The sequence below is a fragment of the Trachymyrmex septentrionalis genome, unplaced genomic scaffold (genome assembly GCF_001594115.1).
Source record: "Trachymyrmex septentrionalis isolate Tsep2-gDNA-1 unplaced genomic scaffold, Tsep1.0 scaffold60, whole genome shotgun sequence".
In the NCBI taxonomy this organism is placed as follows: Eukaryota; Metazoa; Arthropoda; class Insecta; order Hymenoptera; family Formicidae; genus Trachymyrmex; species Trachymyrmex septentrionalis.
Genome location: NW_017305779.1, coordinates 4,175,336 through 4,191,241, shown reverse-complemented (window position 1 = coordinate 4,191,241; position 15,906 = coordinate 4,175,336). Strand labels below are relative to the sequence as shown.

The 15,906-nt window shown below is 28.7% G+C and overlaps 1 protein-coding gene across 2 annotated transcripts in view; it reads right to left on the bottom strand.

Annotated features, from left to right (window-relative positions):
- Positions 1-1,031: 1,031 nt before the first annotated feature.
- Positions 1,032-15,906, bottom strand: part of LOC108752607 (octopamine receptor beta-3R-like) — a 104,175-nt gene continuing 89,300 nt past the window's right edge. For both annotated transcript variants that reach the window (XM_018493554.1, XM_018493555.1), the window contains exons 3-4: positions 6,743-6,854; positions 1,032-1,440 (exon numbers count right to left, since the gene is read on the bottom strand). In XM_018493554.1, coding sequence (XP_018349056.1) covers positions 1,230-1,440; positions 6,743-6,854 — 323 coding nt within the window. In that variant the 3' untranslated portion in view covers positions 1,032-1,229. The remainder of the gene's footprint in view (positions 1,441-6,742; positions 6,855-15,906) is intronic.

Below are 15,906 nucleotides of genomic sequence, written 5' to 3'. Positions count from 1 at the left end.
ATACAATATATATATATATATATATGTATATTCGCATTCCAAGTAACTTCCGGCGTTTCTCTCTTTGTGCGAATGTTGACTGTAAGAGACTTCTGCAAATATCTTACTTTTATATAAATTAATATTTTTATTTTGGCTGGAGAAAATTATTAGATAGGTATATATTCTGAAAACTTCCATATAAATCAATTTCCTCTTTCGTTAATTTTCTGCGAATATTCGCTAATTAATAACCGCTGCTGTAAATTTTCCAAAAATCCTTTTAATTATTACGATATTTGATCGATTCCTTTTATCGTCGACGTCAAAAGAAGATTCCGAGTTTAAGCCTCGCAATCGTCACGCAGATCGAAGCATATTGATGATAATCGTTCGGTAATAGCGTCGATTATATTCGCTAATACCCGTTTTAATGGTTCAGCTCTTGGAAAGCATTAATTTCGATCTCGAATCTCTCTAAAGCGTTTGTCGCGCACCTCCCGAGGCGGTATGATAGCATGGATTACACATTACCGGATGTATTTCGGGATGCGATTATGTGGAAGGCAATTACGCGCCGCCGATCGTCGTTCTATCGAACGATGGCTACGGTAATATTTAGGAACTCACATTTTAAAGACCGCAGATTCGCGATTAACCCTTTAAATTTAACGCAAATTTTTACTCCCTCTCTCAATATATACAATTTTATATTTTCAATGTTATTTTCATTTTATTTTAATATTACATTTTTTATGTTATTAAATTTAAAATTAAAACACTTCACCCAATCATAAATTTGCACACAAATATTTACAAAAAGTATTTTTTTTTTTAATTAAATATTTTTCCAGTTAAAAAATTTCTAATTCTGTTTGTGGTGCATGTTTCATTTTCTTTTTGCTTAAAATTATATAAAATATAAAAAATAACAATATATAATATATTTCTTTGAAGCAGAAATTGTTATACATGCTGCTATGCAAAGAACGCGATCTACAAAATGCACATTTCACGATGATTGACATTCAACGTAATGATTAACAGCGTGTGCTACGCACCATGTTACGAATAACGAAGAAGCGATGTGTGAAGTCAATATGTTCGAGTAATAAGGGTCAATTGCGAATAGCGTCGATTGGCGTCCAAAAATCGTCGAAACAAAGCTTGATTTTCGCTGAAAATTTATTGAGGAAAAAAAGGACTTAGAACTCGCCTTTTGGAGGCGGATTTTTCGGAATTGTGTCAAACTACACGAATTGCGAGGGTGTCTTCCAACAGTTGGCGCAGCAGGGTAAGGCGCTCTTTAAGGTATCCTTGAAGGCGTCACGGAAGTCGCGGTTGAAATACGCATAGATGAGTGGGTTTAGGGCGCTGTTGAAGTAACCTATCCAGAAAAGCACCGATACCACCGTATCCGGGCAATAACAGGCTTCGCCGCACAATGACGTTGTCAGATACCTGGAGAATAATAAACAAAAAGAGCTCACTTCTTTTACATTCAAAACTAAAAATTTTATTAAATCTTTAAACATCAAGTATAATCAGTATTATATAATTATATAAAATATAATAAGTATTAATAAGTAAATATAATAAGTATATAATTATATATCTTTTTTAAAAATTCAGTATTACATAAATATACATAAAGAAATTATCTCCAATTTTATAAATCCATATTTGAAAGAATTGAATTTAGAATTACATTTCGAAGAACCACAATATGATTTAACATATTAGGTTAAGTAAAAAGTCATCGCGTATTTTTTAGCTCAAAGTTGTATATACAATATCTTCGTCAATAATGAATGAAATTCAAATTTAAAAAAAGGGTTTTAAAGCTTGAAATCTCTACTTTTAAAAGCTTATCACATTTTTTAAGTTTATATGAGTTTGATAATTTTTACATACCAAAAACTACGAGCTGAAAAAGACGAAAAATTTTCTTCTCACTTTGTGGATTTGTAACGTGTCCAAAACGAATTTGAGAAAATTTTCGATTACCTATCGTGAAAGCTTGATACTTTCCCTACAAAATCGTTTTTTTTAAATATTCCTACGACTTTTGATTACTGAGTTATCGCGGATTAAATAAAAGAATTATTTTGACTTTAATTGCTCATAACTCCATTAAAAATTGTCGTATCGTATAATTTAAAAAAGAGATTTTTAAAGCTGAAACTTTACTCTATCAAGATATATTTATATTGTTGGTAAGAAAGTAATTGCGGTTTTTACTGATAGATGTCTTTTAAAAAAACGCGATGACTTTTTACTTAACCTAATATTTTCGAAAAGGCATAGAGAAAAGGCACCTATTATGAGATATCGAGTTTATTTTGGGTAAATGCTGAAAGTCTATAAGCAGAATTAAAAAAAATAATAAATAGGTCATTTTAAAGGGAATTTAATAAGCTTTAAAATAATGTTATATAAAATTTATATATAATTCAAATTCCATTTTTTTCTAAATTAAAGAAATGTAAAAGTGAGCAAAAAATCGCAAAGTCAAAAAATTGTGCTCCTAATATGAGATGCCCCGAGAAATAAATAATAAAACGCAAAGTATTATATATCAGTATTGTAACTAAAAAACTTTATTTAATGTTTCTTAAATACAACAAACACAGCCAGAGTGCGCGAAAAATGAATATGCGATACATTATACTCAGAACTCGTCTTCTGGTAGTTGAAATCAAGCATCACAGAAATAGGCACTCGACGTTCATTCCGGTTGTCCTTTTTATTATTATACAATAACATTTGTACTTTGACAATGATTTTCTCAACAACATGCAAGGGTTATTTCATATTAGAAATATTCTGAGTATCTCATATTACGATTTTCACACCTTACGGTTTTACAATCATCAAATCTAACTTTTGTAATTAAGTAATTAACATATCCCGTATTTTTCTCGTATTAGTACGACCTTACTCCATCACTACATGCAGAATTTATTGCTAAATATTTATTAAATAATAAACAATGTTTAAAGGCTCATCTTAATGAAACTTAAAGACATCCAAATTCTAAAATCTTTTTTTACGATGAGAAATTTTTACAGGCATGATCTAATAATAAATTTTCTACTAAATAGTTTTCAATCAAAGAATAATAAATTTATGGTGAAACCAATAAGTAGCGTCTATTAGTTTAACAGAAACGCCGCTATCTCATATTAGGCGCCTATCTCATAATAAGGAGATTTCCTCTAATATATAATTGATCTAAAAAATATGTATAAATGAAAAATAACTCTCACAAATTTTACAAAATATAAAAAATATGATATGTTATTCATATATATTATCCTTACTTTCTTTCGTTATATCAAATCATTTGTTATGTAAAAAAAGGTGGTTTTTATTTTTTTGTAATAAATACAGTACTATAAATAACACAATAACGTAAATCATTAAAGACGATCATGCCGTGGTAACATCAATAATCGAGACAGAGTGTAAATCTGTAGGGAAAAGATCAAGAGAATAGATCAGTCAAATACGGTGCGCTATAATTTTCAATAAGGACATGTACCTCAGTGTGGTGTTAGCGTATCTTAAAAGCACAAATACAGATATAGAGCTCAGATATTTATGGGATTTGTTTTATGCCAAAACTACATCGGAGAAAAACGTATGCCTCATCTGTTTTTCTACAGACATCTGCGCTGGGTATTTCGCATATACATGCATCTGCTACATTATGTGTAGATTTCGGATCAATATTTCAATATTGCCTTTTCTACGTGGGTGAAAATCAACGTGAAAATAAGATTCATGTCCTGAATTCAGCACACGTAGCACCCACAATTTTGTAACGAAATTCGAAATTTCCTGTGATTTAGAGGTGTTATTACGTTTGCAAAAATGCAACATAAATCCTATAAGTTCAATAAAGTCAATCTGAAGATATATTTATTAAACAGAAACTATTGTAACTGTTCCAGTAATTAGCAAAGTTATCACGTCAATTACTAGTTTAAATTAAGAGGAATGATGCTTACAGTTTAATATAATTATTTCTAATTTATATTCCAAAATTAAATTAATGAAATATGAAAAAAGCAACGAATAATTTCAAAGCTATATATTTTATTGCAAAATTTAGCGCAATTTTCTCTAAAAGAAAGCTTATTTTATGTATTTCATGTATGTCTAAAAATTGCCTCATTGACTGGAATATTGCATATTCTATATAAATCGAAATAAAGCTAAAAACGTAATGCAACCGTATTTTCGACCACATAGTCGTATCATTATTAATGTGCAAAGCATTGATACCGATATAGTGCAATATTAAATGGATCGACGTGGATTTGTGGTCACAGTTATCTCCGTTTGACGAAAATTATAAAGCCACCGATATCAATCAAACAAATTGAACTTTGAAAACGCAGTTGATTTCTTCTGTACAACTACATCCGCTCCGGATTTATCTCGTTGTATTGTTTTCCAATATATCTCTATTGTTATTTCTGTCGCACGTCTCACGAAACATATATCACATGGAGAAAGAAGAACATACAATATCGAACACATAATAAAATAAAAATATAAAATATTAGCAGATTATTGAGATTGGATACAAAAAAATGTAAATAACTATAAACGTTAAAGGGCGAATTAAAGAGGTTTACGTACTGGTATTTGGATATCTTCTTAAAAACACATTAAATTCATACGATAAAAGTGAATCGATTGTATAAAAGTTGATAACGCGATTCGGAAAATGGCCGAACTAGGAAACTAACGCGAGCTTTTAGGTCAGTAGAGTGATGCGCTTTGTGCATTTGCATGAATAAAAATCGAGTTGCAAAATCGAGGTGTTCCGTTGCACGTCCATATATCTGCATTACTTCGCTCTATTTCCATAGAGAGCTCATTTTCCGGCGGAACTTCAGTCGAACATATTTATTCATCGTCATCATTTGCTATATTTAACGAAATTACTACTATAACGTTTTCAATAAGAACCTATTTAATATGTAGTATTTTATTAAGAAATAAAATAAAATGGTATAATATGGGCTTTATATACAAGGATATAATTAATTCTAATTTTATCATATTTTTTACAATATAATTTTAAAGTTATCTATCTATAAGATGCTTTATTAAATCTTTTTAATGTAATTTTAATAGCCACTTTAAGGAGTTAATCTGTAAATGACGAACTTTTCATAGTAATTTAAAATTAAAGTTACTTTTATTCATTCTATTTTAAACTCCTTTATTCTTGCTACTTTCCACGTAATCCTAAAACATAGTTTTACTGCAAAATCCATTCCTTCAGGGATAAACTCATCTAAGTGGTAAGTGACCACATCACGTATAATTATTGCATGCCTAAAGGGATTTGCACACATCCCAAGACTAAACAAATTTCCGAGATACCTACCAATTTGTTCGTACAGACCATATCTGTCTCCCGTATTATCTATTTTGAATTTCGGATCGAAAACGCTTTGAGACAAAGTTTTTTTCTTCGTCCCTCGAGTTTCTCTAAGAGAGACCTTCATATTCCGTTACGGTCGTGACGCTTAGTCAAGCAAATAGTCAAACTGCGAGCAAGCTTGCGGAGAGAGTAGGGTAAGCCCTCGGTAAACTCCATAGAGATGCACTTTCCGAGCTTGCATTAATAAAACATGGGGCGTACGAGATCGTCTTTTCCTCTGCTAACTTTAGACATTTGGCATCAGCAAAGCTTTTGACTTTTTTCTCTTTCTTTCTCTTTTTTCCTTCTTTTTTACTTTTGATAAAACAATTCGATATATAAATTCCACAGTAAAATTTCTACAAAGTAAAGTGGGCTAAATGAATTTTCACTGAAACTATTTTGTTTGATAAGATCGAGCTCTTCTCTGTGTTTCTTTTAGAAGAATTTGTTGACGTCATTAGAGACTTATTTCTTTAGAGTGTGTGTGTGTGTGTGTGTGTGTGTGTGTGTGTGTGTGTGTGTGTGTGTGTGTATACACAATCAGTAAGAGAATACAGTTTAAATAAATTTTTAATACACAAATTTTTTCATTTATTATTATTTAATATATTTTAAAAGATTAAGGTAATCATCGAAACTGTTCCTCATCGATTTTAATGAGTTTTGGATATGTTGCAGACTATCTAAAAATATTAAACCCATTTTTTATCTTCTTATCTCAAAATTTAGAGAAACAACACCCAAAATAATAACTTTTTTATTTTTTCAACAAATATCCTTGAAACTATGAGGTATATGAGGAAAAAATGTTTTATATAAAAGTTTTATAATATTTTATATTCTTAACGGTGTATTCATATTTTTTTGAAAATATCAAAAATGGAAAAATTCTTTTCTTTAGGAGATCTTTAAACCTTGAGATAAGTAGTCAACATATCTTAAATCCATCAAAATTGGTAAAAGACAGCTTCGACAATTGCCTTGTAAGATAGACACTTTATTTACTCAATTTGATTCTACAAACTTTGAAATTCTTAATTTACAAACATTTAAATTGAATTGATTCCATTTTTTTCTTTGAATTAATGAGAATTTAAATTAAAGATGTAAATCAAAGATTTGCTTTTCTATTTTACATTTCATTGGCATCTTGATCTTTATCTTTCCCTTTTCATCGACAAACTCTTCGATTAATTAGAAATAAAATAAAATCTTAATCAAATTATTTGAAAATTTTTTGACTATTTTTTTCTAATGAAAATAAAAAATCTTTTTTAAAGAAATTGAATTATTAAATTTTTTTTACTTGATGCTCACCAGAGGAAGAATGGCAGCCAACAAAGGAGAAACGCCCCCATAATTATACCGAGTGTTCTCGCAGCTTTGTGTTCGGCCCGCCAACTTTTTGTTTGCTGTCGTATCGAAGTACCTGAAACACAAAAATAATCAAATTACGTTGTGATGCCGACTTTTTGAGAAATTTAATATTTTACAATTAATATCACACAGTTAAAGCTTTTAATAAATCTTAATTTATCTCACATAAAAGAAATCTTACAAAAGGTTTTATGTTATCAGATAATGGAATTTATGTTATCAGATGGACGGAAATATTGCAGTTCTTTATGGAAATTTTATGAATAATTATTATATCTGTAATTATGTATTAAATATGCACGTTGTGTAACGTAGATTTATGTAGAATATGAAGCATGAGTATTAACATAGTACATTCCATTACACGCGTTGAATTGGTTTAAATTTTAATTCAAATTCAACGAGACTAGAGTTGTTTACATAATTATCATTATAGAATGTAAACTAGATCTGAAATGCAATTCTAATAATAATATTAATATTATAATGGTTTTTCTAGTATACTTAATACCAATTTTATATTTTTCTATGAAAATACATATTAATGGGAGATTCAGTTACACACATAACTCTCAACCTTTAATTAGTTACGTGGGTTGGTAACAATCCCACTCTGCAATTTAGCGAAGTCAAATTGATTGTTGATTATTTGAAATTAAACGGAAACTCATATAAGATAATTAATTTCTATAATTAATTTCTCTTTTTGTAATTAATTTCTTCTTCTTTCTTATTTTATTCTATTTTATTTTTATTTTAATAATTTTAATTTCACGATTTAAAAGTTATAAAATTAAAAGAAGAGCAATTCAATCATTGTATTTTATATTTTATGATTTTATTTAATTTTTGAAATACAATATAATTTAATACTTTTTTCTATTTCATCTTGTATGACTCGATTTAAATTTATCAAAGTATTTTAATTTTAACAAATTTTGGATGAATATAATTATAACAAAAATATGTGTATGAACGAATTATAATTATTTATTAACAATATATAATAAAAACAAATTGATACAAATAATTCATTAATCATATATTTGTATAAATACATTAAATTATTTCTTAATTTTGGTGGAAAAATTCTCTATTTGAAATTATAAAGATTATAAATGATTATAAATGATTGTACTGTATCGAGACATTTTACTGTATTGACATGGTAAGAAATTTTTTGGTAAATGACAATTTTTCTTTAAATGAGTGAAAGAATCGGATAAATTTCGCGATGCAATGCAATACATCAAGTTAGAAAAAAAATAAAATAACTTTAAAATTATTAAATAATTTGTTTACATTATTTTAATCCTTGATTTGTTCTGCATTTATAAATTCATTATAATACATTTAAGAATATAATTAATATAATTAAATAAAAATATTAATTAGCAATAAAAATTCAGATCGTAAAGTGTTAATCGATGAATTCAACAAGATTTAATGAAAAATTATTGTCTGCTGTCCTCCCCTTCCCCCTTTTCTCTCTACCTCTCATATCATCGCATTTTTTTTCTCGAGTTTCTCCCGAGAGCTGCAAAAGCCATTAAAAGCCGGCCTACCCAATTTCTGATATAATTACCTTGCACAACGTGCCATTGAGCGTTGTTATCGTAGCGCACAACTGTGATAATCGCACTGCGAGCGAACATCATCATACACGGAAATTTTTCTACAAGCTATTAACACGCACTGGCCATTTAATCTCGTCAGTCAGTGTTCCGCGAGAAAGTTTCTGCCGTCGTAAAAAAAGCTCTCTTTTCAGAGAGAGAGGAATAAGTAATAATAATCTTTATATGCAAAAAATAGTACTCATAAAACGTAAAGACATTTGTCACTTAAACTAGAAAAAATTTACTAAATTATATTTATTAAAATTTAATTGAAACATTCGATGTAAACATATAAGCATGTCTGTCTAGTTTAGAGTCTCTAGAACCAGAATCTGGCCATGCCCTAAAAATAGCGTGCGTAAATTATATAACAATGCACTATTTATGCACATTTTATAAATCCACAGAAAAAATTTTTGCGCCCATTTTGTTTAGCATAATTCTAACAATAATTCTATTTAGCAATAATTCTAACAATAATTCTTTCCTATGGAAGGATTGAGAATGTTGTCAGTGAATCTGTCCTCTTTTACGTGTTAGTAACAATTAATTCAGAAAATTAATTACAGGATTTACGCTATTTATACTGATGCTACTTTTTAGCATCTCATGAAATGAGCATCACTAAGAAATTTTTCTATCAACACTAGAGGCATAAAATTTGTTTAAAGGGTACAGTATAAAAACCGACCACGTGGATATAAAAGTGCATAAGTTGTAGATTAATTATAATGAATAATTGATTTAATAATCTCTTTCATTTTAAAAACATTTTATGCTGATTATATTTCTGATGTCAAGAGAGAAGTCTTTTAAAGGTTGCAAAAATTAAAATTATTTGAAGCATAAATTGAAGATATCTATTGCATAGTTAAATAATACGTGTAATTTTGCAATTTTAAATGATTCAGAAATGAATATATAGGAACAAAATTGTTTGTTTCAAGAAAAAAATACTTTAAGGGATGCAGCGCAAAAATCAAAATTACTTTAGTATTGTACGTATAAATTCTACGTATTTAAGTCAATTAGTCGTTAATAATGAGGAGGACTCACAGTCTAGTCAATCCTCCTTCCATTAACATATACATAACACATTTTTTAGCTAAACAAAATAAATGCGTAAATTTTTTCTTGTAACTTCATAAAATGCAAAAATAGTACTATAATTTATTCATTAAATTTTGATTAAGTAGAGAGGCTTATAGCTAAATAGAAGTCATATAAGTCACTTTTGCAAAATAATTATAAAAATATAATATTTTGGTATTTTATATATTAATATATATTTTAAAATATTCTTTATACGCATTTTTATCTAATCCCTTTTATTGAGCAATTGAAATTGAAAACAAATATTTCTTTAAAAAGAATTGTTTTAGTGCGAGCTGTTTTGATAGTTCAGTAATGGAGACTTAAAAGTTTCATCAATACACAGAAATCGTGAATCTCTAAGTACTCTTGTGAATGTGCATCGGGACTCAGAAAACCGCAGACAGAGCGAATTCACTTGGGGTTATATTCGGAAAAGAGAGAGACGGAGTAGTTGTTGTTTAGATAATACGAGAATGGAAGGAAGAGTGTCCGTCCAGACAGAAGGCTGAAGGGTTCGCGTGCTCAGGCGTACTGAGGCAGATTTAGGTTGGTTGGTCGATGCTCAGCGCTTTCGTGCAATCAATGCTCTCGTCTATCAAGATATAAGAAGTGCTTGTACATATAGGGTGATTTCAGCGAGAAATTGTAAGGGCCGGCGAATTTTAGAGTTAATCCTTGATAATAAGTGCGTATCAATTTGTTAGGATTTAAATATAAACTTACATAAGCGAAAAAAAATATTCAGATTCTATATTTATGTTTTTCAAATTAGATATTATAATCTTTTTAATATGTAGAATAATAGTACGTAATGTTATGATAAATTAACGTATATGTGTTAAAAAATGATTTTAAAGTTAGAAATAAGAATTTTATGTGTATAAATATATAATGTATATAAATCATATTCCTAGAATAGATATCATATATATATATATATATGATATCTATTTTAGGAATATAATTTTCAATAGAAAATTTAAATTTACATAATATATTTTTATAATATATAATATGTTTTTAAAATGTAAATCTATTTAAATTTCATATGATTTTGGAAAATTATTTATCTTGTCTAATGTTTTGTGTTTTATTATTTATTGTATATAATGATGTACAAAAATCTGTAAAACCTTTCTTAATACTGAATATTAAAATTTTAAGTGAAAAATCTCATAAGTCTTATTCTCTACAAGATATTTATCAATTAAACTGTATACATATCAGCAGCGTATTCTCTGTTACTAATCACCCTGTACATGTACACGCGCGCGCAGGATAATCGGAGATACAAGACAATCCGACCTTATTTCGCATCGCGTAATCTTGCGAACTAAAGCTGCGTCTTAATATGTCGTTCGTTACTTGGTGTCTCCGGGGAAATATCTTCAACACTTTTGTGGTCCAATTTTCATTCTCTTTTGAAAACAGATGGGTAACGACAAGTGAATATATCAGTGATGAACAATGATATATTATCGCAATCTCTTCAACCAATGAGAATTTCACTTTTCTAGGAAAAAGAAGTTCTGTGGCGTGTGAATATGAAGAAAGTATATTATATGAAGATAGCATATTATATGTATATATAAAATATATTTACTATTTAGGGATAAAATATCTTTTATAAAATTTATAAAATTAAAAATTTATAAATATTATTTATTTTTTGTTTGTATAGTTATACATATTTTATATATGTATTATTATGTACAAATATATGCTCGCAATATTAGTTATAATATTTCTTTACGTTTGTTAGTAAAATTAAATTATAATGCTATTATAATTAAATTTTGTTTACATAAGTAAAATTTTTTAATAGTTTCTTAATTTAGTAAATTATATTTTTGTAATTTTTAAGACTACAAGGTATTATATATTAGAGTAAAGTCATCTATTAGAATAGGTTCTTAATATGAGATAGTTTTTTATTGCTAAACTAATAAGCGCATGTGTTTGGTTCTATTATGAACTTTTTATTCTTAGTGCGAAACTTGTTTAGTAGAAAATTTATTATTAGATCATGCGTGTAGTCATTGCAAAAAAAGATTTGTGAAATTGAATGTTGTCAAATTTTGTCAATTTTATTGAGGTTAGTCTTTAAATCTTGTTTTATTATATAAAAATAAATATTAGGTAATAAAGTATATAATGATGCATATAATGATCATCGAGTAAGATCGTATTTAGAAAAAAACATGTGATATAATGATTTGTTTAAGTGTAAAGATTAGAATTGGTGATCGTAAAACTGCAAGGCATGGAAGTCGTAATATAAGATACTCAAGGTATTCTTAGCTAATACGAGAGCATCTAAACAATTCAATATCTCAAAGCATACTAACGAACAAAATGTTAAAAATGACGATTCTATTGTTAAAATTACTCACACACACATACACACATACTCACATACATACACATCAAAAAATTATATAATTATTATGTATAACATTTATATTTATTAATTCTTTGTTTCTACTTGCATGTAATATAATAAAAGTGTATATAAAAAACTTATCTCTATTTTTTCCTTAATTTTCTGTGTTATGGGATACTACCTCATAAAAGAAAACCCTTGTATTTTATATAAAGAATCCTTTTTTTAAAAGAAAATCGGCAATTTTGATAAAAAAATTTCATTTACAACAAAGTATAGCTATTATCGACTGCTAACTTTTGATTAACGATAAAACTTAAATATATTTCCTATAAATTTGTCATAAAGGTTACAAAATATTAAATAAATTACAAGCCTTTAAAAAAAGATGTCTCATAATAGGCGACTTTATCCTACTGTTTTTTTTTATTACCCAATATAAACCATTTCTATACGTAATTGTTTCAAAAAATTATATAAAAATATAATTTATTTTATTTTAAATATTTCTACGATTTTTTTATGTATAATGATTTTTAATTTGCTCTCTCTCTCTCTCTCTCTCTCTCCCCCTCTCTCTTTTTTTCTCTCGCTATCTCTTCTTTCCTGCATTCTAAGCAATATATAATTCATGCTGAATGTGTCTTGTCACAAGTGACACGATAACGAATGGACTAATGATTCAATAAAACCATAATCAATTAAACTATAATCAATAACAGATCGAAAATCGATCCATTCAAATTACACTCTTCGACACAATAGCCCATTAAACTTCGAGTTTTTTTCACGCGAACTCCGAGTCAGGATATAATCGCATAATGATGTACTTATGTAATTATGGAGGCAAAATTCCATCACCATGGAAATTGTCCGGCGAAATTTCACTGACAGAAAAGAGATGCTTTTGCTGAACTTTATGAAGATTCTCTGTTCGTCATTCTAATTTCGTCCACAATACGCGACTCTGTCGGCTTTGGCAATTACATGTGTTTCATTTCTCACTAACTGACAGACGGACAGGCAAATAAACCGGCTGTTAAATGTACATCAGAATCTCAAACTGACAAATGACCTGTTCAGACTTCTGGAAATGATTTTTCCGCAGCAAAAAGATAAAAAAATATAATATAATAATACGTAATAGAATTTGTTGAGTATAAATTACTAATATATTTTGTAATAAGAATATTTGTGATATTCCCTTTCGGCGACTTTTTTATCTTGTATTTGAAATGGATAGCTATTTGGTATTGTTATCGAATTTCCTATTGTACAGGCCAATGAACAAATGGTACCTCAAATTTGACACGTCATCCACGTCGTGTGGGAGGTTTAACCCTTCAGATAGCGAACACAAGGCTTTATTCAAATATCAGATGGGATAAGACGTGATTATAACGGATGAATTACACTCAATAGAAATATTAATAAGAAACAATAGATAAATTATGAATAATTATGGATATTATAATTCTTTTATTGTATGCGCAAAGTAAAATGGACAAATAATGTTCACAACGTTTCATCAAAGTTTTAAAATGTTGCTTTTATAAAAAATTTACTGGGAGAATTATAATTTGCCAGAAAATTTTTTCTGATAAATTATAATTTGCCAGTAAATTTTTTATGATATAGTAACTTTTTGGTATTAAAATCATTATTTGCGAAATTATTAAAAGAATGTTTATTTAAATTTAAAAAATATTTAGAAAAAAGATGGTAATATATTTAATTATTAATATATTTAATGATTAAAGTTATTAATAATAAGATGGTAGGAAGAAACTTTTTTAAATTAATATAAATTACAAAATTCACATTATAAAAAAAAAATGTGCAATGTTCTTTTATCTATGCAGAGAGAATACTACTAGAGTCTTAATAACTCCATTTCGTTCTTCTATGACAATTTTACCATCCACAACTAACTGAAACGAGTCGTTTCTTCTTCCCGGTCGCGTCTATTATTGGGAACGTGATTCGTAAGGAGATGAGATTGATATAGATGTTGCATATCGAGTTGCCGCCACAGAGACACAAGACATACGATATAGATCTCCATGGAATGTTTCAACGGAACTGTACGCATTATTCTCTCTCGCAACAACCAGACAGTATTGTACTCTGCGGAAAAGACTATTAGAGAGAAAACTAAAATAGCTATGTGAAAAGGATTGGACGCCAAATTCACTTCTAAATCTGAGTTTCTAGAAACTGTATATAAACTATACATTTTATTTTATTTTAAAATTTAATTTCGAAGCAAAATAATTTTTTAATATATTCTCTTTATTGTATAAATCGTTATATAAATATATATTATATGAATTTTTTATTACTATCCTCTTTTTATGCTCCTGCAGTTATTATATAATTATAATTGTATACATTTTCGCATGTGCTGCAATATTTAGTTCAATCACTTATAGTAGCTTTAATAGTATCATAGCGAGACGCAATAATCTTCTTCAGCAAGGAATGAAATTTAACGCGTACTCAATCGAACTCGCATCGAGATTTGACCCTTGATATCGCTCCGGTGGTTAATAGGCGTGCAACGTGCAACGTAGCTGAAATGCACCATCCTCGGAAATCGGTCTACGCCTTCATTCCATCTAACCGCTTTAATGATGCATCCCTGACGCGGTTGCACGTATATATACACATAGACGCATCACACATACGCACGCAGGAATGATATGTACTTAGCTAAATGTCGACGTTTCTGAAAGGCCTTTCGCAAAATTAGGTCGCGAGGTGTTCGACAAGACAGGCGTTGCGCGGGCCTACAGTGTGAATCAGGTCATCGTTCTATATGTATATCGATTCGATTTGATTGGGCGATTTCGAAGTATCTCTAAGAAAATGAAATAAAGATATAAAGAAATTAAGATAATCTAACATCGCGATTAAATTTGTGATAGTTAATTTAAGAATGCGAAGAATGTTAAGAGTTTTACATGCGCACACGCACGCACACACGCACGCACGCACGCACGCACGCACGCACGCACGCACGCACACACACACACACACACACACACACACACACACACACACACACACACATTTTAACTTTTAGAGTAAATTGTCACTTTAATGAATGAAATGTAATTTTTAAAGATTGAAAATTGAGCTACTCCGAGAGTGCTATTCTTTTTCAAGATTGGCTCGATTTTCACTTCTTAAAGTGAGATTCTAAGTCGTAGCAATAAAGAAATCAACATGTTGAATTGATTACTGTTTACGTTATGGTCTTAGGATATATCCACACAAATTTGCATAGTCGCATAAATATATGCAAGAAAATTATCCAATCACATTTTATGTGTGTCTTTATAAGAAAAAATACGATTGGATAATTTGGTTTATGCATATGTTTATGCGGCTATGCAAGTTTGTGTGGATATACCTTTACGATCTCTAATGTGATTGATTAATTCGCTTAATGCTTAGATACGTTTTAAGTTTCTCTGTGTGCTATGATCCATAGTTCTCATGTGATCATTTCATAACATATTGTATATATACATATTTTATATATATATATAGACGAGGTGTTCAGCGTAAAGGTCTGTCCGCACGACTTTTCGGACACTTCCAACAGTTTAAAAAACAAATTAAAAGGTGAATATGTATTTTTCATACAGGCTACAAGTGCTACAACATGCAATAAAAAACATTTAAAAAATTTTGTTTTATAAAAAAAATCAAAGTTATCTTAAATCTTTAAATGGTATCATATAATTTTTTTTCATAATATTGTAGAGGCCTTTAAGACAAATTTCAAATCATCGAAACGTCACGTTTATTGATATTATTGATTTAACATTGATGTTATACTATTTAAAAAATTTAAGATAAATTCGACGTTTTCAAAAAAAAAAAGAATTTTTTAAATATTTTTTTATTGCATGTGTAGTTTGTACATATAAAATAAATAAATATTCATCTTTCAAGTTTTTTTTTAAACTGTCGGAAGTGTCTGAAAAGTAATGCAAACCGTT